This window comes from Triplophysa dalaica, chromosome 24 (genome assembly GCF_015846415.1).
Source record: "Triplophysa dalaica isolate WHDGS20190420 chromosome 24, ASM1584641v1, whole genome shotgun sequence".
NCBI classification, from domain to species: Eukaryota; Metazoa; Chordata; class Actinopteri; order Cypriniformes; family Nemacheilidae; genus Triplophysa; species Triplophysa dalaica.
Genome location: NC_079565.1, coordinates 2,285,379 through 2,308,206, shown reverse-complemented (window position 1 = coordinate 2,308,206; position 22,828 = coordinate 2,285,379). Strand labels below are relative to the sequence as shown.

At 38.7% G+C, this 22,828-nt stretch overlaps 4 protein-coding genes across 4 annotated transcripts; all 4 read left to right on the top strand.

Moving 5' to 3' along the window:
* The first annotated feature begins 709 nt into the window (after nt 1-709).
* LOC130414328 (sialic acid synthase-like) lies at nt 710-2,857 on the top strand. Its single transcript, XM_056740177.1, has 6 exons — nt 710-904; nt 1,135-1,350; nt 1,447-1,546; nt 1,681-1,835; nt 1,937-2,203; nt 2,295-2,857. Exons 1-6 carry the CDS (start codon nt 773-775, stop codon nt 2,481-2,483), a joined length of 1,059 nt encoding a protein of 352 aa, XP_056596155.1. The 5' UTR covers nt 710-772; the 3' UTR covers nt 2,484-2,857.
* A 3,660-nt stretch (nt 2,858-6,517) lies between these two features.
* On the top strand, nt 6,518-8,694 carry LOC130414352 (sialic acid synthase-like). The gene is made up of 6 exons (XM_056740206.1): nt 6,518-6,711; nt 6,942-7,157; nt 7,254-7,353; nt 7,502-7,656; nt 7,762-8,028; nt 8,120-8,694. The coding sequence occupies exons 1-6, from the start codon at nt 6,580-6,582 to the stop codon at nt 8,306-8,308; spliced, it is 1,059 nt and encodes a 352-aa protein (XP_056596184.1). The 5' UTR covers nt 6,518-6,579; the 3' UTR covers nt 8,309-8,694.
* Nucleotides 8,695-12,332: 3,638 nt separating this feature from the next.
* LOC130414355 (sialic acid synthase-like) lies at nt 12,333-14,509 on the top strand. Its single transcript, XM_056740208.1, has 6 exons — nt 12,333-12,526; nt 12,757-12,972; nt 13,069-13,168; nt 13,317-13,471; nt 13,577-13,843; nt 13,935-14,509. The coding sequence occupies exons 1-6, from the start codon at nt 12,395-12,397 to the stop codon at nt 14,121-14,123; spliced, it is 1,059 nt and encodes a 352-aa protein (XP_056596186.1). The 5' UTR covers nt 12,333-12,394; the 3' UTR covers nt 14,124-14,509.
* A 3,649-nt stretch (nt 14,510-18,158) lies between these two features.
* Nucleotides 18,159-20,335, top strand: LOC130414351 (sialic acid synthase-like). Its single transcript, XM_056740205.1, has 6 exons — nt 18,159-18,352; nt 18,583-18,798; nt 18,895-18,994; nt 19,143-19,297; nt 19,403-19,669; nt 19,761-20,335. The coding sequence occupies exons 1-6, from the start codon at nt 18,221-18,223 to the stop codon at nt 19,947-19,949; spliced, it is 1,059 nt and encodes a 352-aa protein (XP_056596183.1). The 5' UTR covers nt 18,159-18,220; the 3' UTR covers nt 19,950-20,335.
* Nucleotides 20,336-22,828: the final 2,493 nt, after the last annotated feature.

Genomic DNA, 22,828 nt, shown 5'->3' with positions numbered 1-22,828 from the left:
AAACAGCTTTTGGCGTCTTAAGAAATGCGGTGAGGTGCCCACTAGTTTAATTAGACAGGAAATTCATTTAATGAGGACACTAGTGACAGTTAAGAGGACATAATTGGAAAAATACAGGTGCGCCACCTTCACAATTATCTTATACATTTATATTCAGTTTGAACCTTAACACGACTAACAGCCATGTCTTTAACAAAATAGACTTTTAAAAATAAGGTTTTTAAATATCACTTGATCACATGGAGCACAAAGCATCCTTTTATGTCTCTCTTGTTTCATATTTACATTTAGTCATTTAGCAGACACTATTATCCAAAGTGACTTACAGAGAGTGCAGGGAGCAATAACTGATATGTCATACAGGAGCAATAATTTAATAGGTGCTCATACAAAGTTACTAGTTTCATTAAAATCTAGACCAATACCTGTTGAGAGAAAGAGAGGTTTTTTTCTCATTTGTCTGTCATGTTTCTACAGAAGAGATGAGTTTTAAGTAGTTTTTGAATGTTGTGAGAAATGTGGTTGATCTGACGGAGTTAGGAAGATTCTATCAGAAAGTAGTTATTAAGGAGAATGAGCGGAAAAGGTTGTTTGTCCTGTTCAACTTGACACTGAATGTAAATATCTAAAATAATTGTGTGGGGGTGGAGCACCTGTATCCTATAAATGATGTTGCATCCCTTTACACGGCCCCTTTACTCACTGGCGTCATTACCTGCAACCTCTAAAGTTGAACTTGAACTTAAACATCTTCTACAGAGACATCTCTAAAATGACTTCTGAGTTTGAACTCTGTCCTGGGAGAAGAATCGGGGGCTCCAGCCCCTGTTTCATCATCGCTGAGATCGGCCAAAACCACCAAGGCGACATCGAGATTGCCAAAAAAATGATCCAAATGTCAAAGGTAAGGTCATCACATAAGTTTAACCATGTGAAAGCATACATTTGGATGATATGGTGTCAAACTGATGGTTGCTCTGAGTGATAGACAGACAGACATATAAATATTTGTCTGACATTAAAGAAGAGTTTCTGCTCAGCTTAATTTAATACGGCAGAATTGATTCACTGTCTCTCTCACTGTCTCTCTCTCTCTCTCTGTCTCTCTTTTTCTTTGGTTGTGCTGTCATGTAGGACTGTGGTGCTGACTGTGTGAAGTTTCAGAAGAGCGAAATTGAGCACAGATTCACAAAACATGCTTTAGAGCGTCCTTACACGTCCCCTCACGCCTGGGGCCCAACCTATGGAGCTCACAAGCGTCACCTGGAATTCAGTCACCAGCAGTACAGAGAACTGCAGCGCTACGCAGATGACATCGGGATCTTCTTTACAGCATCAGGGATGGACGAGGTGAAATATTTAATCATGAACAGATAGTAATGTTTTATGTTTGTACATATGTAGATAAACATAAATGATAAATATTCAATGTTCTGCTTCTATCAGATGGCTGTAGAATTTCTTCACGAGATAAACGTGCCGTTTTTCAAAGTGGCCTCAGCTGACACAAACAACATACCTTACCTGGAGAAAACTGCCAAAAACGGTGAAAGTCACACCTGACACTCACTGGCTGCAGTTTAACACCCATCTTACTGTCACAATATCAGGCACAATGAAATTTAAAGACTAAAATATGTACCCGTGTGGATCTGTGTTTGAGCTGTTGTATTTCTGCAGGTCGTCCCATGGTGATCTCCAGCGGTATGCAGTCGATGGAAACTATGCGCTGTGTTTATCAAACAGTGAAGAAGCACAATCCCAACTTCACATTCCTGCAGTGCACCAGCGCTTATCCACTGCCGACAGAGCACATCAATCTCAGTTTGATTCCTGTAAGAGATCCACCCCTTCTGCTAACCCAACCCCTTGACTCATCTGATTTCAAACGAATGAATAAATAAATATTAGTGATGTACTTGTGTTTTAAATGTAGGCGTTCCAGAAGGAGTTTCCGGACATTCCGATTGGTTACTCTGGACATGAGACGGGCATCCTTGTGTCTGTGGCTGCAGTGGCACTGGGGGCAAAGGTCTTGGAGCGTCATGTGACCCTGGACAAGACCTGGAAAGGCAGTGACCACGCAGCCTCGCTGGAGCCGGCCGAGCTTGCAGAACTGGTGAAAGCCATCAGGACTGTAGAGATGGCCATGGGTTCACCAGTCAAACAGATGCTGCCCTGTGAAGCTTCTTGTCACAGCAAGGTCAGATTTCATGAAGGATTTTAAAAAGATCTAAAAGATTCTAATGATGAAAAATAACAGAATGTAAATAAAACTGCTATTGTTGGTGCAGTTGGGGAAGTCTGTGGTCGCCCGGAGGCCGCTCCGCAAGGGTGTGACATTATCTCTCGACATGCTGGCAGTAAAAGTGGCTGAACCGCATGGTGTGGCACCAGAGAACATCTTCAATCTGGTGGGCAAAAAAATCACAGCGGACGTTGGAGATGATGTCCCCATAACTGATGCCATCATAGAATATTAATCACCAGATTCTCTATGCAGTGTGTTTTGTGTTGTTGGGGAAGGGATGAAATGAAAAAAAAAGATTTCATGCTGTATAAATAGCATGTATCTTTTGGAAAATAAATATTAATTGTAATAAGAAGATCATCCAATTTTCCTTTAGAATGAAGTTCTTTGGAACCAAGCTTGATTCCACATTTGCAGATAATTTATTAAATTAATTGTTGTTATCTAGTTAATTTTAATATGTACAAATGTGCATATTTACTGCGATAAACTGGGAGTATGTATAAATGGTTGGTGCAATGTATGTAAAATGTCTAATCAGTTTATTAATAAAAAAGTAATAAATTATTGTTTAAAATACACCGAAATAAAATTGAAATAAAAATATATCACAAACAAGGTCTTCTTGAGCACTCATGTTCTACAGACAATGAACAAGCTAAACCACCAGATGACATAACACACACAAAAAATATAATATTAAAAGCAAATTAAAAATATATATTTGTAAAGCAATTATTAAAAATTCAAACTTACATTTTTCGTTAAATGATGGAAAAATGTTTGGAGTATTTTTGTTTGTGCTGCGGGTGTTTACTCAGGCAGGCTGTGGCACAGTTTGAACGCATGATTCCATTAAACCACGTTTACACGGACAACAATAATCCGATATTAACACGATTAAACAATACTCTGAATTAGAATGGAGGATGTAAACAGAGCTTTTTGATCAACTTAATCTGTCTAAACTCATAATCGTAGTAAACACAAATCGAATTAAGACGGGTGGAGAACTCCGATTTTAGTCGCATTTTCGAAGTGTTGTATAGACTTGTACACAACATAATCGCACTATTACTGGCGCAGGAACTTTCGTGGCACATTGCGACAAGTTACACACGCACGACAGTGGAAAGCCGTTTCGTTTAACGGCAAACAACATGCCTTCAAAAAAAGAAAGCACATTTTTGGCGCGAGCGGGAAACAAGAAAGATGCCAACAGATCTAGAAATTAAATGAAACACTAAAAACGTGATGTGGTACCATGGCGAAGACGAACTGTTTGTTTATAAGTGAAATTATGGAGGGAAAGTCGAATGGCGTCAGAGAGACGTAATGACGTATGCCATTAATCGAACTATGTATTGTAACATGTTAAACGGGAACATTAAGGGTATAATTAAAGCAACTCGTGTTAACACCTTAATCGTAATAATAGTTTACTCAGAATAAGGCAAATAATTATAGTACTGACGTCCATGTAAACGTGGCCACTTGTCAGTCATGGGTTCGAGCCCAGGTATTGCACATAGGCCTACTTCGAATCTAAGTATAATGCACTTTAAGTCGCTTTGGATAAAAGCACCTGGCAAATGCTTAAATGTAAATGAAAGCAAGATTTACGTTTTTAAGACTGTTTTCAGTTTTTTTAATGGCAATTTAAATGTATTTCTTTTCATTTTAAATGTTAAATTAGTTAATGGCTTTCCTGTAGCTCAGTGGTAAGAGCATTGCGTTAACAACGCTAGGTTGTGGGTTCGATCTCAGGGTATTGCAAATACCTATGTAAAATGTTTAGGATAAAGCAATGTAGGTCGCAAAGCGTCTGCCATTTGCCTAAATGTTAATGTTATTTAGAAAACTAGTAATTTAGAAAACCTATCTTTAATTTAATTAACGCGTAAGATTGGGATTGGGTAGTGCCCATGGACTTCCCATTTGTCGAAACCACGGAAAGACCACCACAGAACAAGCAGGAACTGAAGACGGTTGCATTACATTTACATTTAGTCATTTGGCAGACGCTTTTATCCAAAGCGACTTACAGTCGAGGGACTTATTACAGGGACAATCCCCCTGGAGCAACATGGAGTAAAGTGTCTCGCTCAAGGACACACTGGTGGTGGCTGCTGGGATCGAACCAGCAACCTTTGATTTACCAGTTCAGTGGTTTAACCGACTAGACCACCATCTCCATTGCAGTAGGTTGCAGTAGAGGCCTGGCAGAACATCACCAGGGATGAAACCCAGCGTCAGGTGATGTCTATGCGTTCCAGACTTCAGACTGTAATTGACTGCAAAGGATTTGCAACCAAGTATTAAAAAGTGAAAGTTTGATTTATGATTATTATTCTGTCCCATTACTTTTGGTCCCTTAACAAGTGGGAGGCACATATGCAAACTGTTGTAGTTCCTACACCATTCACCTGATTTGGATGTAAATACCCTCAAATTAATGCTGACAGTCTGCAGTTAAAGCACATCTTGTTGTTTTCATTTGAAATCCATTGTGGTGGTGTATAGAGCCAAAACTGTTAGAATTGTGTCGATGTCCCAATATTTATGGAATTGACTGTACATTTTACCAATCACGTTTATTGCACAATCCAGCACACAAGCCGTCAGATCTGTCTGGAAAAGCTTTTAACACAGACAGGAAAATACAGTGGTACTTAAAAAACTTGCAGAGTGGCATTCTCTTGCAATTACTTTTAATACCTTCAGTTGGTTTCTTTTAGAAAGTGAATTGTATTCTGTGAAAAGCATACAACACAAGAAAAGGATCACAATTATGAAAACTCGCCCGGTTGATTGAGAACTTATACTTTGTTTGTGTCAAGTTTAGACCTGAAGAGAATGTGAAATGGAAACATTATCTGTTTAGACTTCTTTGCTCTCAGATGTACAACATGAAATAATAGTGATAAAGAGGTTTGAAATGAAAAAGAAACTATAGTCTCAGTCTGATGCAGTCTCATGAGTTAAGCTGTGAAAAGTGGATGTAGGGGTGTTTGAGTCCCCCAAAAACGACTTATTACCATAAACACATCCTTACAACTCTATTAACAGAAGCTGCATTTAAAACCCCGCTGTTGTTACTCAACAGGATGCCAAGAAGTTATTGGACTATTCTACATTTTTTTTCAAATACAATAATAGATCTTGAATTTTGAAAGGAGCGCTAAACAATTGTATTTTAACCCATGATTAGAACTATAGGGGATAGCACCATCCTTCTTATAGATCTTAAGATATCATCTGACACTTAACATTTATTGAATAAAACAATTTAGAACTATGACAATTGAAGATGAACATATTGAGTAGTTTTTTGTTTTGTTATTCTTTTGTTATTTGTTATTCTCATCTCTTAGATGAAACAACACATAACCATTATCTCTCTCAAATCAAAAACAAAACCGTCAGGTTTCAAACTGTGATGTGAGAACATCAGGGTGTCATGCCGGCAGGATGAAAACTCCTTGCAGAGATTGGCATACAACAACAAAGTCGTAAAATATAAACTGTCAAACAAGACCAACAGATCATAAAAAACCCATCTTACTTTGATTGACACACAGTTGTGTGGACACTGAGTGCAGCTATGACACGTCAGAGGGGATCTGGTCCTCCCGGCTGAGCCTGAGCCTGGTTTTCCATAGTTTTTTCCCCCCCATCAATCAATCATTGATTTCTCGCCACAGCAGGGCAGTGTTGGCATGCTCATAGGAAGACTGCATTTATTCATTTAATTATTTATTTATTAGAATGATCTTGCTTGTTCTATAAACACCATGTACTGCGCTATGTTTTACCTTTCTGTGGTTTTACCTTCTTGCTCCTTTAAATCTGCTTTGGAACAATGTAAATTGTGAAAAGCGCTATATTAATAAACTTGAATTGAATAATTGGACAAATACAGGTGCACCACCCTTAACAATCATCTTATACATTTCTATTCAGTTTGAAGCTTAACACGACTAACAGCCGTGTCCTTGACAAAATAGACATAAAAAAGGTTTTTATATATCAATTGATTACATTGAGCACAAAGTTCCCTTTTATGTCTCTCTTGTTGATCGGACGGAGTTAGAAAGATTGTTCTATCAGAAAGTAGTTATTAAGGAGAATGAGCGGAAAAGGTTGTTTGTCCTGTTCAACTTGACACTGAATGTAAATATCTAAAATAATTGTGTGGGGGTGGAGCACCTGTATCCTATAAATGATGTCGCATCCCTTTACACGGCCCCTTTACTCACTGGCGTCATTACCTGCAACCTCTAAAGTTGTCGTTGAACTTAAACATCTTCTACAGAGACATCTCTAAAATGACTTCTGAGTTTGAACTCTGTCCTGGGAGAAGAATCGGGGGCTCCAGCCCCTGTTTCATCATCGCTGAGATCGGCCAGAACCACCAAGGCGACATCGAGATTGCCAAAAAAATGATCCAAATGTCAAAGGTACGGTCATCACATAAGTTTAACCATGTGAAAGCATACATTTGGATGATATGGTGTCAAACTGATGGTTGCTCTGAGTGATAGACAGACAGACATATAAATCTTTGTCTGACATTAAAGAAGAGTTTCTGCTCAGCTTAATTTAATACGGCAGAATTGTTTCACTGTCTCTCTCTCTGTCTCTCTCTCTCTCTCTGTCTCTCTTTTTCTTTGATTGTGCTGTCATGTAGGACTGTGGTGCTGACTGTGTGAAGTTTCAGAAGAGCGAAATTGAGCACAGATTCACAAAACATGCTTTAGAGCGTCCTTACACGTCCCCTCACGCCTGGGGCCCAACCTATGGAGCTCACAAGCGTCACCTGGAATTCAGTCACGAGCAGTACAGAGAACTGCAGCGCTACGCAGATGACATCGGGATCTTCTTTACAGCATCAGGGATGGACGAGGTGAAATATTTCATCATGCACAGATAGTAATGTTTTATGTTTCTACATATGTAGATAAACATAAATGATAAATATTCAATGTTCTGCTTCTATCAGATGGCTGTAGAATTTCTTCACGAGATAAACGTGCCGTTTTTCAAAGTGGCCTCAGCTGACACAAACAACATACCTTACCTGGAGAAAACTGCCAAAAACGGTGAAAGTCACACCTGACACTCACTGGCTGCAGTTTAACACCCATCTTACTGTCATAATTTCAGGCACAATGAAATTTAAAGAATAAAAAATACCTCATTTCCTTCTGAAGCGTCTTTGTCTGTGTTTGAGCTGTTGTATTTCTGCAGGTCGTCCCATGGTGATCTCCAGCGGTATGCAGTCGATGGAAACTATGCGCTGTGTTTATCAAACAGTGAAGAAGCACAATCCCAACTTCACATTCCTGCAGTGCACCAGCGCTTATCCACTGCCGACAGAGCACATCAATCTCAGTTTGATTCCTGTAAGAGATCCACCCCTTCTGCTAACCCAACCCCTTGACTCATCTGATTTCAAACGAATGAATAAATAAATAAATATTAGTGATGTAGTTGTGTTTTAAATGTAGGCGTTCCAGAAGGAGTTTCCGGACATTCCGATTGGTTACTCTGGACATGAGACGGGCATCCTTGTGTCTGTGGCTGCAGTGGCACTGGGGGCAAAGGTCTTGGAGCGTCATGTGACCCTGGACAAGACCTGGAAAGGCAGTGACCACGCAGCCTCGCTGGAGCCGGCGGAGCTTGCAGAACTGGTGAAAGCCATCAGGACTGTAGAGATGGCCATGGGTTCACCAGTCAAACAGATGCTGCCCTGTGAAGCTTCTTGTCACAGCAAGGTCAGATTTCATGAAGGATTTTAAAAAGATCTAAAGGATTCTAATGATTAAAAATAACAGAATGTAAATAAAACTGCTATTGTTGGTGCAGTTGGGGAAGTCTGTGGTCGCCCGGAGGCCGCTCCGCAAGGGTGTGACGTTATCTCTCGACATGCTGGCAGTAAAAGTGGCTGAACCGCATGGTGTGGCACCAGAGAACATCTTCAATCTGGTGGGCAAAAAAATTTCAGCGGACGTTGGAGATGATGTCGCCATAACTGATGCCATCATAGAATATTAATCACCAGATTCTCTATGCAGTGTGTTTTGTGTTGTTGGGGAAGGGATGAAATGAAAAAAAAAGATTTCATTCTGTATAAATAGCATGTATCTTTTGGAAAATAAATATTAATTGTAATAAGAAGATCATCCAATTTTCCTTTAGAATGAAGTTCTTTGGAACCAAGCTTGATTCCACATTTGCAGATAATATATTAAATTAATTGTTGTTATCTACTTAATTTTAATATGTACAAATGTGCATATTTACTGCGATAAACTGGGAGTATGTATAAATGGTTGGTGCAATGTATGTAAAATTTCTAATCAGTTTATTAATAAAAAAGTAATAAATTATTGTTTAAAATACACCAAAATAAAATTGAAATAAAAATATATCACAAACAAGGTCTTCTTGAGCACTCATGTTCTACAGACAATGAACAAGCTAAACCACCAGATGACATAACACACACAAAAAATATAATATTAAAAGCAAATTAAAAATATATATTTGTAAAGCAATTATTAAAAATTCAAACTTACATTTTTCGTTAAATGATGGATAAATGTTTGGAGTATTTTTGTTTGTGCTGCGGGTGTTTACTCAGGCACAGTTTGAACGCATGATTCCATTAAACCACGTTTACACGGACAACAATAATCCGATATTAACACGATTAAACAATACTCTGAATTAGAATGGAGGATGTAAACAGAGCTTTTTGATCAACTTAATCTGTCTAAACTCATAATCGTAGTAAACACAAATCGAATTAAGACGGGTGGAGAACTCCGATTTTAGTCGCATTTTCGAAGTGTTGTATAGACATGTACACAACATAATCGCACTATTACTGGCGCAGGAACTTTCGTGGCACATTGCGACAAGTTACACACGCACGACAGTGGAAAGCCGTTTCGTTTAACGGCAAACAACATGCCTTCAAAAAAAGAAAGCACATTTTTGGCGCGAGCGGGAAACAAGAAAGATGCCAACAGATCTAGAAAATAAATGAAACACTAAAAACGTGATGTGGTACCATTGCGAAGACGAACTGTTTGTTTATAAGTGAAATTATGGAGGGAAAGTCGAATGGCGTCAGAGAGACGTAATGACGTATGCCATTAATCGAACTATGTATTGTAACATGTTAATCGGGAACATTAAGGGTATAATTAAAGCAACTCGTGTTAACGCCTTAATCGTAATAATAGTTTACTCAGAATAAGGCAAATAATTATAGTACTGACGTCCATGTAAACGTGGCCACTTGTCAGTCATGGGTTCGATCCCAGGTATTGCACATAGGCCTACTTCGAATCTAAGTATAATGCACTTTAAGTCGCTTTGGATAAAAGCACCTGGCAAATGCTTAAATGTAAATGAAAGCAAGATTTACGTTTTTAAGACTGTTTTCAGTTTTTTTAATGGCAATTTAAATGTATTTCTTTTCATTTTAAATGTTAAATTAGTTAATGGCTTTCCTGTAGCTCAGTGGTAAGAGCATTGCGTTAACAACGCTAGGTTGTGGGTTCGATCTCAGGGTATTGCAAATACCTATGTAAAATGTTTAGGATAAAGCAATGTAGGTCGCAAAGCGTCTGCCATTTGCCTAAATGTTAATGTTATTTAGAAAACTAGTAATTTAGAAAACCTATCTTTAATTTAATTAACGCGTAAGATTGGGATTGGGTAGTGCCCATGGACTTCCCATTTGTCGAAACCACGGAAAGACCACCACAGAACAAGCAGGAACTGAAGACGGTTGCATTACATTTACATTTAGTCATTTGGCAGACGCTTTTATCCAAAGCGACTTACAGTCGAGGGACTTATTACAGGGACAATCCCCCTGGAGCAACATGGAGTAAAGTGTCTCGCTCAAGGACACACTGGTGGTGGCTGCTGGGATCGAACCAGCAACCTTTGATTTACCAGTTCAGTGGTTTAACCGACTAGACCACCATCTCCATTGCAGTAGGTTGCAGTAGAGGCCTGGCAGAACATCACCAGGGATGAAACCCAGCGTCAGGTGATGTCTATGCGTTCCAGACTTCAGACTGTAATTGACTGCAAAGGATTTGCAACCAAGTATTAAAAAGTGAAAGTTTGATTTATGATTATTATTCTGTCCCATTACTTTTGGTCCCTTAACAAGTGGGAGGCACATATGCAAACTGTTGTAGTTCCTACACCATTCACCTGATTTGGATGTAAATACCCTCAAATTAATGCTGACAGTCTGCAGTTAAAGCACATCTTGTTGTTTTCATTTGAAATCCATTGTGGTGGTGTATAGAGCCAAAACTGTTAGAATTGTGTCGATGTCCCAATATTTATGGAATTGACTGTACATTTTACCAATCACGTTTATTGCACAATCCAGCACACAAGCCGTCAGATCTGTCTGGAAAAGCTTTTAACACAGACAGGAAAATACAGTGGTACTTAAAAAACTTGCAGAGTGGCATTCTCTTGCAATTACTTTTAATACCTTCAGTTGGTTTCTTTTAGAAAGTGAATTGTATTCTGTGAAAAGCATACAACACAAGAAAAGGATCACAATTATGAAAACTCGCCCGGTTGATTGAGAACTTATACTTTGTTTGTGTCAAGTTTAGACCTGAAGAGAATGTGAAATGGAAACATTATCTGTTTAGACTTCTTTGCTCTCAGATGTACAACATGAAATAATAGTGATAAAGAGGTTTGAAATGAAAAAGAAACTATAGTCTCAGTCTGATGCAGTCTCATGAGTTAAGCTGTGAAAAGTGGATGTAGGGGTGTTTGAGTCCCCCAAAAACGACTTATTACCATAAACACATCCTTACAACTCTATTAACAGAAGCTGCATTTAAAACCCCGCTGTTGTTACTCAACAGGATGCCAAGAAGTTATTGGACTATTCTACATTTTTTTTCAAATACAATAATAGATCTTGAATTTTGAAAGGAGCGCTAAACAATTGTATTTTAACCCATGATTAGAACTATAGGGGATAGCACCATCCTTCTTATAGATCTTAAGATATCATCTGACACTTAACATTTATTGAATAAAACAATTTAGAACTATGACCATTGAAGATGAACATATTGAGTAGTTTTTTGTTTTGTTATTCTTTTGTTATTTGTTATTCTCATCTCTTAGATGAAACAACACATAACCATTATCTCTCTCAAATCAAAAACAAAACCGTCAGGTTTCAAACTGTGATGTGAGAACATCAGGGTGTCATGCCGGCAGGATGAAAACTCCTTGCAGAGATTGGCATACAACAACAAAGTCGTAAAATATAAACTGTCAAACAAGACCAACAGATCATAAAAAACCCATCTTACTTTGATTGACACACAGTTGTGTGGACACTGAGTGCAGCTATGACACGTCAGAGGGGATCTGGTCCTCCCGGCTGAGCCTGAGCCTGGTTTTCCATAGTTTTTTCCCCCCCATCAATCAATCATTGATTTCTCGCCACAGCAGGGCAGTGTTGGCATGCTCATAGGAAGACTGCATTTATTCATTTAATTATTTATTTATTAGAATGATCTTGCTTGTTCTATAAACACCATGTACTGCGCTATGTTTTACCTTTCTGTGGTTTTACCTTCTTGCTCCTTTAAATCTGCTTTGGAACAATGTAAATTGTGAAAAGCGCTATATTAATAAACTTGAATTGAATAATTGGACAAATACAGGTGCACCACCCTTAACAATCATCTTATACATTTCTATTCAGTTTGAAGCTTAACACGACTAACAGCCGTGTCCTTGACAAAATAGACATAAAAAAGGTTTTTATATATCAATTGATTACATTGAGCACAAAGTTCCCTTTTATGTCTCTCTTGTTGATCGGACGGAGTTAGAAAGATTGTTCTATCAGAAAGTAGTTATTAAGGAGAATGAGCGGAAAAGGTTGTTTGTCCTGTTCAACTTGACACTGAATGTAAATATCTAAAATAATTGTGTGGGGGTGGAGCACCTGTATCCTATAAATGATGTCGCATCCCTTTACACGGCCCCTTTACTCACTGGCGTCATTACCTGCAACCTCTAAAGTTGTCGTTGAACTTAAACATCTTCTACAGAGACATCTCTAAAATGACTTCTGAGTTTGAACTCTGTCCTGGGAGAAGAATCGGGGGCTCCAGCCCCTGTTTCATCATCGCTGAGATCGGCCAGAACCACCAAGGCGACATCGAGATTGCCAAAAAAATGATCCAAATGTCAAAGGTACGGTCATCACATAAGTTTAACCATGTGAAAGCATACATTTGGATGATATGGTGTCAAACTGATGGTTGCTCTGAGTGATAGACAGACAGACATATAAATCTTTGTCTGACATTAAAGAAGAGTTTCTGCTCAGCTTAATTTAATACGGCAGAATTGTTTCACTGTCTCTCTCTCTGTCTCTCTCTCTCTCTCTGTCTCTCTTTTTCTTTGATTGTGCTGTCATGTAGGACTGTGGTGCTGACTGTGTGAAGTTTCAGAAGAGCGAAATTGAGCACAGATTCACAAAACATGCTTTAGAGCGTCCTTACACGTCCCCTCACGCCTGGGGCCCAACCTATGGAGCTCACAAGCGTCACCTGGAATTCAGTCACGAGCAGTACAGAGAACTGCAGCGCTACGCAGATGACATCGGGATCTTCTTTACAGCATCAGGGATGGACGAGGTGAAATATTTCATCATGCACAGATAGTAATGTTTTATGTTTCTACATATGTAGATAAACATAAATGATAAATATTCAATGTTCTGCTTCTATCAGATGGCTGTAGAATTTCTTCACGAGATAAACGTGCCGTTTTTCAAAGTGGCCTCAGCTGACACAAACAACATACCTTACCTGGAGAAAACTGCCAAAAACGGTGAAAGTCACACCTGACACTCACTGGCTGCAGTTTAACACCCATCTTACTGTCATAATTTCAGGCACAATGAAATTTAAAGAATAAAAAATACCTCATTTCCTTCTGAAGCGTCTTTGTCTGTGTTTGAGCTGTTGTATTTCTGCAGGTCGTCCCATGGTGATCTCCAGCGGTATGCAGTCGATGGAAACTATGCGCTGTGTTTATCAAACAGTGAAGAAGCACAATCCCAACTTCACATTCCTGCAGTGCACCAGCGCTTATCCACTGCCGACAGAGCACATCAATCTCAGTTTGATTCCTGTAAGAGATCCACCCCTTCTGCTAACCCAACCCCTTGACTCATCTGATTTCAAACGAATGAATAAATAAATAAATATTAGTGATGTAGTTGTGTTTTAAATGTAGGCGTTCCAGAAGGAGTTTCCGGACATTCCGATTGGTTACTCTGGACATGAGACGGGCATCCTTGTGTCTGTGGCTGCAGTGGCACTGGGGGCAAAGGTCTTGGAGCGTCATGTGACCCTGGACAAGACCTGGAAAGGCAGTGACCACGCAGCCTCGCTGGAGCCGGCGGAGCTTGCAGAACTGGTGAAAGCCATCAGGACTGTAGAGATGGCCATGGGTTCACCAGTCAAACAGATGCTGCCCTGTGAAGCTTCTTGTCACAGCAAGGTCAGATTTCATGAAGGATTTTAAAAAGATCTAAAGGATTCTAATGATTAAAAATAACAGAATGTAAATAAAACTGCTATTGTTGGTGCAGTTGGGGAAGTCTGTGGTCGCCCGGAGGCCGCTCCGCAAGGGTGTGACGTTATCTCTCGACATGCTGGCAGTAAAAGTGGCTGAACCGCATGGTGTGGCACCAGAGAACATCTTCAATCTGGTGGGCAAAAAAATTTCAGCGGACGTTGGAGATGATGTCGCCATAACTGATGCCATCATAGAATATTAATCACCAGATTCTCTATGCAGTGTGTTTTGTGTTGTTGGGGAAGGGATGAAATGAAAAAAAAAGATTTCATTCTGTATAAATAGCATGTATCTTTTGGAAAATAAATATTAATTGTAATAAGAAGATCATCCAATTTTCCTTTAGAATGAAGTTCTTTGGAACCAAGCTTGATTCCACATTTGCAGATAATATATTAAATTAATTGTTGTTATCTACTTAATTTTAATATGTACAAATGTGCATATTTACTGCGATAAACTGGGAGTATGTATAAATGGTTGGTGCAATGTATGTAAAATTTCTAATCAGTTTATTAATAAAAAAGTAATAAATTATTGTTTAAAATACACCAAAATAAAATTGAAATAAAAATATATCACAAACAAGGTCTTCTTGAGCACTCATGTTCTACAGACAATGAACAAGCTAAACCACCAGATGACATAACACACACAAAAAATATAATATTAAAAGCAAATTAAAAATATATATTTGTAAAGCAATTATTAAAAATTCAAACTTACATTTTTCGTTAAATGATGGATAAATGTTTGGAGTATTTTTGTTTGTGCTGCGGGTGTTTACTCAGGCAGGCTGTGGCACAGTTTGAACGCATGATTCCATTAAACCACGTTTACACGGACAACAATAATCCGATATTAACACGATTAAACAATACTCTGAATTAGAATGGAGGATGTAAACAGAGCTTTTTGATCAACTTAATCTGTCTAAACTCATAATCGTAGTAAACACAAATCGAATTAAGACGGGTGGAGAACTCCGATTTTAGTCGCATTTTCGAAGTGTTGTATAGACATGTACACAACATAATCGCACTATTACTGGCGCAGGAACTTTCGTGGCACATTGCGACAAGTTACACACGCACGACAGTGGAAAGCCGTTTCGTTTAACGGCAAACAACATGCCTTCAAAAAAAGAAAGCACATTTTTGGCGCGAGCGGGAAACAAGAAAGATGCCAACAGATCTAGAAAATAAATGAAACACTAAAAACGTGATGTGGTACCATTGCGAAGACGAACTGTTTGTTTATAAGTGAAATTATGGAGGGAAAGTCGAATGGCGTCAGAGAGACGTAATGACGTATGCCATTAATCGAACTATGTATTGTAACATGTTAAACGGGAACATTAAGGGTATAATTAAAGCAACTCGTGTTAACGCCTTAATCGTAATAATAGTTTACTCAGAATAAGGCAAATAATTATAGTACTGACGTCCATGTAAACGTGGCCACTTGTCAGTCATGGGTTCGATCCCAGGTATTGCACATAGGCCTACTTCGAATCTAAGTATAATGCACTTTAAGTCGCTTTGGATAAAAGCACCTGGCAAATGCTTAAATGTAAATGAAAGCAAGATTTACGTTTTTAAGACTGTTTTCAGTTTTTTTAATGGCAATTTAAATGTATTTCTTTTCATTTTAAATGTTAAATTAGTTAATGGCTTTCCTGTAGCTCAGTGGTAAGAGCATTGCGTTAACAACGCTAGGTTGTGGGTTCGATCTCAGGGTATTGCAAATACCTATGTAAAATGTTTAGGATAAAGCAATGTAGGTCGCAAAGCGTCTGCCATTTGCCTAAATGTTAATGTTATTTAGAAAACTAGTAATTTAGAAAACCTATCTTTAATTTAATTAACGCGTAAGATTGGGATTGGGTAGTGCCCATGGACTTCCCATTTGTCGAAACCACGGAAAGACCACCACAGAACAAGCAGGAACTGAAGACGGTTGCATTACATTTACATTTAGTCATTTGGCAGACGCTTTTATCCAAAGCGACTTACAGTCGAGGGACTTATTACAGGGACAATCCCCCTGGAGCAACATGGAGTAAAGTGTCTCGCTCAAGGACACACTGGTGGTGGCTGCTGGGATCGAACCAGCAACCTTTGATTTACCAGTTCAGTGGTTTAACCGACTAGACCACCATCTCCATTGCAGTAGGTTGCAGTAGAGGCCTGGCAGAACATCACCAGGGATGAAACCCAGCGTCTGGTGATGTCTATGCGTTCCAGACTTCAGACTGTAATTGACTGCAAAGGATTTGCAACCAAGTATTAAAAAGTGAAAGTTTGATTTATGATTATTATTCTGTCCCATTACTTTTGGTCCCTTAACAAGTGGGAGGCACATATGCAAACTGTTGTAGTTCCTACACCATTCAACTGATTTGGATGTAAATACCCTCAAATTAATGCTGACAGTCTGCAGTTAAAGCACGTCTTGTTGTTTTCATTTGAAATCCATTGTGGTGGTGTATAGAGCCAAAACTGTTAGAATTGTGTCGATGTCCCAATATTTATGGAATTGACTGTACATTTTACCAATCACGTTTATTGCACAATCCAGCACACAAGCCGTCAGATCTGTCTGGAAAAGCTTTTAACACATACAGGAAAATACAGTGGTACTTAAAAAACTTGCAGAGTGGCATTCTCTTGCAATTACTTTTAATACCTTCAGTTGGTTTCTTTTAGAAAGTGAATTGTATTCTGTGAAAAGCATACAACACAAGAAAAGGATCACAATTATGAAAACTCGCCCGGTTGATTGAGAACTTATACTTTGTTTGTGTCAAGTTTAGACCTGAAGAGAATGTGAAATGGAAACATTATCTGTTTAGACTTCTTTGCTCTCAGATGTACAACATGAAATAATAGTGATAAAGAGGTTTGAAATGAAAAAGAAACTATAGTCTCAGTCTGATGCAGTCTCATGAGTTAAGCTGTGAAAAGTGGATGTAGGGGTGTTTGAGTCCCTCAAAAACGACTTATTACCATAAACACATCCTTACAACTCTATTAACAGAAGCTGCATTTAAAACCCCGCTGTTGTTACTCAACAGGATGCCAAGAAGTTATTGGACTATTCTACATTTTTTTTCAAATACAATAATAGATCTTGAATTTTGAAAGGAGCGCTAAACCATTGTATTTTAACCCATGATTAGAACTATAGGGGATAGCACCATCCTTCTTATAGATCTTAAGATATCATCTGACACTTAACATTTATTGAATAAAACAATTTAGAACTATGACAATTGAAGATGAACATATTGAGTAGTTTTTTTGTTTTGTTATTCCTTTGTTATTTTTTATTCTCATCTCTTAGATGAAACAACACATAACCATTATCTCTCTCAAATCAAAAACAAAACCGTCAGGTTTCAAACTGTGATGTGAGAACATCAGGGTGTCATGCCGGCAGGATGAAAACTCCTTGCAGAGATTGGCCTACAACAACAAAGTCGTAAAATATAAACTGTCAAACAAGACCAACAGATCATAAAAAACCCATCTTACTTTGATTGACACACAGTTGTGTGGACACTGAGTGCAGCTATGACACGTCAGAGGGGATCTGGTCCTCCCGGCTGAGCCTGAGCCTGGTTTTCCATAGTTTTTTCCCCCCCATCAATCAATCATTGATTTCTCGCCACAGCAGGGCAGTGTTGGCATGCTCATAGGAAGACTGCATTTATTCATTTAATTATTTATTTATTAGAATGATCTTGCTTGTTCTATAAACACCATGTACTGCGCTATGTTTTACCTTTCTGTGGTTTTACCTTCTTGCTCCTTTAAATCTGCTTTGGAACAATGTAAATTGTGAAAAGCGCTATATTAATAAACTTGAATTGAATAATTGGACAAATACAGGTGCACCACCCTTAACAATCATCTTATACATTTCTATTCAGTTTGAAGCTTAACACGACTAACAGCCGTGTCCTTGACAAAATAGACATAAAAAAGGTTTTTATATATCAATTGATTACATTGAGCACAAAGTTCCCTTTTATGTCTCTCTTGTTGATCGGACGGAGTTAGAAAGATTGTTCTATCAGAAAGTAGTTATTAAGGAGAATGAGCGGAAAAGGTTGTTTGTCCTGTTCAACTTGACACTGAATGTAAATATCTAAAATAATTGTGTGGGGGTGGAGCACCTGTATCCTATAAATGATGTCGCATCCCTTTACACGGCCCCTTTACTCACTGGCGTCATTACCTGCAACCTCTAAAGTTGTCGTTGAACTTAAACATCTTCTACAGAGACATCTCTAAAATGACTTCTGAGTTTGAACTCTGTCCTGGGAGAAGAATCGGGGGCTCCAGCCCCTGTTTCATCATCGCTGAGATCGGCCAGAACCACCAAGGCGACATCGAGATTGCCAAAAAAATGATCCAAATGTCAAAGGTACGGTCATCACATAAGTTTAACCATGTGAAAGCATACATTTGGATGATATGGTGTCAAACTGATGGTTGCTCTGAGTGATAGACAGACAGACATATAAATCTTTGTCTGACATTAAAGAAGAGTTTCTGCTCAGCTTAATTTAATACGGCAGAATTGTTTCACTGTCTCTCTCTCTGTCTCTCTCTCTCTCTCTGTCTCTCTTTTTCTTTGATTGTGCTGTCATGTAGGACTGTGGTGCTGACTGTGTGAAGTTTCAGAAGAGCGAAATTGAGCACAGATTCACAAAACATGCTTTAGAGCGTCCTTACACGTCCCCTCACGCCTGGGGCCCAACCTATGGAGCTCACAAGCGTCACCTGGAATTCAGTCACGAGCAGTACAGAGAACTGCAGCGCTACGCAGATGACATCGGGATCTTCTTTACAGCATCAGGGATGGACGAGGTGAAATATTTCATCATGCACAGATAGTAATGTTTTATGTTTCTACATATGTAGATAAACATAAATGATAAATATTCAATGTTCTGCTTCTATCAGATGGCTGTAGAATTTCTTCACGAGATAAACGTGCCGTTTTTCAAAGTGGCCTCAGCTGACACAAACAACATACCTTACCTGGAGAAAACTGCCAAAAACGGTGAAAGTCACACCTGACACTCACTGGCTGCAGTTTAACACCCATCTTACTGTCATAATTTCAGGCACAATGAAATTTAAAGAATAAAAAATACCTCATTTCCTTCTGAAGCGTCTTTGTCTGTGTTTGAGCTGTTGTATTTCTGCAGGTCGTCCCATGGTGATCTCCAGCGGTATGCAGTCGATGGAAACTATGCGCTGTGTTTATCAAACAGTGAAGAAGCACAATCCCAACTTCACATTCCTGCAGTGCACCAGCGCTTATCCACTGCCGACAGAGCACATCAATCTCAGTTTGATTCCTGTAAGAGATCCACCCCTTCTGCTAACCCAACCCCTTGACTCATCTGATTTCAAACGAATGAATAAATAAATAAATATTAGTGATGTAGTTGTGTTTTAAATGTAGGCGTTCCAGAAGGAGTTTCCGGACATTCCGATTGGTTACTCTGGACATGAGACGGGCATCCTTGTGTCTGTGGCTGCAGTGGCACTGGGGGCAAAGGTCTTGGAGCGTCATGTGACCCTGGACAAGACCTGGAAAGGCAGTGACCACGCAGCCTCGCTGGAGCCGGCGGAGCTTGCAGAACTGGTGAAAGCCATCAGGACTGTAGAGATGGCCATGGGTTCACCAGTCAAACAGATGCTGCCCTGTGAAGCTTCTTGTCACAGCAAGGTCAGATTTCATGAAGGATTTTAAAAAGATCTAAAGGATTCTAATGATTAAAAATAACAGAATGTAAATAAAACTGCTATTGTTGGTGCAGTTGGGGAAGTCTGTGGTCGCCCGGAGGCCGCTCCGCAAGGGTGTGACGTTATCTCTCGACATGCTGGCAGTAAAAGTGGCTGAACCGCATGGTGTGGCACCAGAGAACATCTTCAATCTGGTGGGCAAAAAAATTTCAGCGGACGTTGGAGATGATGTCGCCATAACTGATGCCATCATAGAATATTAATCACCAGATTCTCTATGCAGTGTGTTTTGTGTTGTTGGGGAAGGGATGAAATGAAAAAAAAAGATTTCATTCTGTATAAATAGCATGTATCTTTTGGAAAATAAATATTAATTGTAATAAGAAGATCATCCAATTTTCCTTTAGAATGAAGTTCTTTGGAACCAAGCTTGATTCCACATTTGCAGATAATATATTAAATTAATTGTTGTTATCTACTTAATTTTAATATGTACAAATGTGCATATTTACTGCGATAAACTGGGAGTATGTATAAATGGTTGGTGCAATGTATGTAAAATTTCTAATCAGTTTATTAATAAAAAAGTAATAAATTATTGTTTAAAATACACCAAAATAAAATTGAAATAAAAATATATCACAAACAAGGTCTTCTTGAGCACTCATGTTCTACAGACAATGAACAAGCTAAACCACCAGATGACATAACACACACAAAAAATATAATATTAAAAGCAAATTAAAAATATATATTTGTAAAGCAATTATAAAAAATTCAAACTTACATTTTTCGTTAAATGATGGATAAATGTTTGGAGTATTTTTGTTTGTGCTGCGGGTGTTTACTCAGGCAGGCTGTGGCACAGTTTGAACGCATGATTCCATTAAACCACGTTTACACGGACAACAATAATCCGATATTAACACGATTAAACAATACTCTGAATTAGAATGGAGGATGTAAACAGAGCTTTTTGATCAACTTAATCTGTCTAAACTCATAATCGTAGTAAACACAAATCGAATTAAGACGGGTGGAGAACTCCGATTTTAGTCGCATTTTCGAAGTGTTGTATAGACATGTACACAACATAATCGCACTATTACTGGCGCAGGAACTTTCGTGGCACATTGCGACAAGTTACACACGCACGACAGTGGAAAGCCGTTTCGTTTAACGGCAAACAACATGCCTTCAAAAAAAGAAAGCACATTTTTGGCGCGAGCGGGAAACAAGAAAGATGCCAACAGATCTAGAAAATAAATGAAACACTAAAAACGTGATGTGGTACCATTGCGAAGACGAACTGTTTGTTTATAAGTGAAATTATGGAGGGAAAGTCGAATGGCGTCAGAGAGACGTAATGACGTATGCCATTAATCGAACTATGTATTGTAACATGTTAAACGGGAACATTAAGGGTATAATTAAAGCAACTCGTGTTAACGCCTTAATCGTAATAATAGTTTACTCAGAATAAGGCAAATAATTATAGTACTGACGTCCATGTAAACGTGGCCACTTGTCAGTCATGGGTTCGATCCCAGGTATTGCACATAGGCCTACTTCGAATCTAAGTATAATGCACTTTAAGTCGCTTTGGATAAAAGCACCTGGCAAATGCTTAAATGTAAATGAAAGCAAGATTTACGTTTTTAAGACTGTTTTCAGTTTTTTTAATGGCAATTTAAATGTATTTCTTTTCATTTTAAATGTTAAATTAGTTAATGGCTTTCCTGTAGCTCAGTGGTAAGAGCATTGCGTTAACAACGCTAGGTTGTGGGTTCGATCTCAGGGTATTGCAAATACCTATGTAAAATGTTTAGGATAAAGCAATGTAGGTCGCAAAGCGTCTGCCATTTGCCTAAATGTTAATGTTATTTAGAAAACTAGTAATTTAGAAAACCTATCTTTAATTTAATTAACGCGTAAGATTGGGATTGGGTAGTGCCCATGGACTTCCCATTTGTCGAAACCACGGAAAGACCACCACAGAACAAGCAGGAACTGAAGACGGTTGCATTACATTTACATTTAGTCATTTGGCAGACGCTTTTATCCAAAGCGACTTACAGTCGAGGGACTTATTACAGGGACAATCCCCCTGGAGCAACATGGAGTAAAGTGTCTCGCTCAAGGACACACTGGTGGTGGCTGCTGGGATCGAACCAGCAACCTTTGATTTACCAGTTCAGTGGTTTAACCGACTAGACCACCATCTCCATTGCAGTAGGTTGCAGTAGAGGCCTGGCAGAACATCACCAGGGATGAAACCCAGCGTCTGGTGATGTCTATGCGTTCCAGACTTCAGACTGTAATTGACTGCAAAGGATTTGCAACCAAGTATTAAAAAGTGAAAGTTTGATTTATGATTATTATTCTGTCCCATTACTTTTGGTCCCTTAACAAGTGGGAGGCACATATGCAAACTGTTGTAGTTCCTACACCATTCAACTGATTTGGATGTAAATACCCTCAAATTAATGCTGACAGTCTGCAGTTAAAGCACGTCTTGTTGTTTTCATTTGAAATCCATTGTGGTGGTGTATAGAGCCAAAACTGTTAGAATTGTGTCGATGTCCCAATATTTATGGAATTGACTGTACATTTTACCAATCACGTTTATTGCACAATCCAGCACACAAGCCGTCAGATCTGTCTGGAAAAGCTTTTAACACATACAGGAAAATACAGTGGTACTTAAAAAACTTGCAGAGTGGCATTCTCTTGCAATTACTTTTAATACCTTCAGTTGGTTTCTTTTAGAAAGTGAATTGTATTCTGTGAAAAGCATACAACACAAGAAAAGGATCACAATTATGAAAACTCGCCCGGTTGATTGAGAACTTATACTTTGTTTGTGTCAAGTTTAGACCTGAAGAGAATGTGAAATGGAAACATTATCTGTTTAGACTTCTTTGCTCTCAGATGTACAACATGAAATAATAGTGATAAAGAGGTTTGAAATGAAAAAGAAACTATAGTCTCAGTCTGATGCAGTCTCATGAGTTAAGCTGTGAAAAGTGGATGTAGGGGTGTTTGAGTCCCTCAAAAACGACTTATTACCATAAACACATCCTTACAACTCTATTAACAGAAGCTGCATTTAAAACCCCGCTGTTGTTACTCAACAGGATGC

What these genes read in the sequence shown, in the direction of transcription:
- LOC130414328 (XM_056740177.1), top strand. Translation starts at nt 773, where the DNA reads ATGACTTCTGAGTTTGAACTCTGTCCTGGGAGAAGAATCGGGGGCTCC. An exon ending in AAATGATCCAAATGTCAAAG is followed by an intron (nt 905 to 1,134) that starts GTAAGGTCATCA and finishes GCTGTCATGTAG; the next exon opens with GACTGTGGTGCTGACTGTGT. An exon ending in AAGCTTCTTGTCACAGCAAG is followed by an intron (nt 2,204 to 2,294) that starts GTCAGATTTCAT and finishes TTGTTGGTGCAG; the next exon opens with TTGGGGAAGTCTGTGGTCGC.
- LOC130414352 (XM_056740206.1), top strand. Translation starts at nt 6,580, where the DNA reads ATGACTTCTGAGTTTGAACTCTGTCCTGGGAGAAGAATCGGGGGCTCC. An exon ending in GGAGAAAACTGCCAAAAACG is followed by an intron (nt 7,354 to 7,501) that starts GTGAAAGTCACA and finishes GTATTTCTGCAG; the next exon opens with GTCGTCCCATGGTGATCTCC. An exon ending in AAGCTTCTTGTCACAGCAAG is followed by an intron (nt 8,029 to 8,119) that starts GTCAGATTTCAT and finishes TTGTTGGTGCAG; the next exon opens with TTGGGGAAGTCTGTGGTCGC.
- LOC130414355 (XM_056740208.1), top strand. Translation starts at nt 12,395, where the DNA reads ATGACTTCTGAGTTTGAACTCTGTCCTGGGAGAAGAATCGGGGGCTCC. An exon ending in AAATGATCCAAATGTCAAAG is followed by an intron (nt 12,527 to 12,756) that starts GTACGGTCATCA and finishes GCTGTCATGTAG; the next exon opens with GACTGTGGTGCTGACTGTGT. An exon ending in GGAGAAAACTGCCAAAAACG is followed by an intron (nt 13,169 to 13,316) that starts GTGAAAGTCACA and finishes GTATTTCTGCAG; the next exon opens with GTCGTCCCATGGTGATCTCC.
- LOC130414351 (XM_056740205.1), top strand. Translation starts at nt 18,221, where the DNA reads ATGACTTCTGAGTTTGAACTCTGTCCTGGGAGAAGAATCGGGGGCTCC. An exon ending in GGAGAAAACTGCCAAAAACG is followed by an intron (nt 18,995 to 19,142) that starts GTGAAAGTCACA and finishes GTATTTCTGCAG; the next exon opens with GTCGTCCCATGGTGATCTCC. An exon ending in TCAATCTCAGTTTGATTCCT is followed by an intron (nt 19,298 to 19,402) that starts GTAAGAGATCCA and finishes TTTTAAATGTAG; the next exon opens with GCGTTCCAGAAGGAGTTTCC.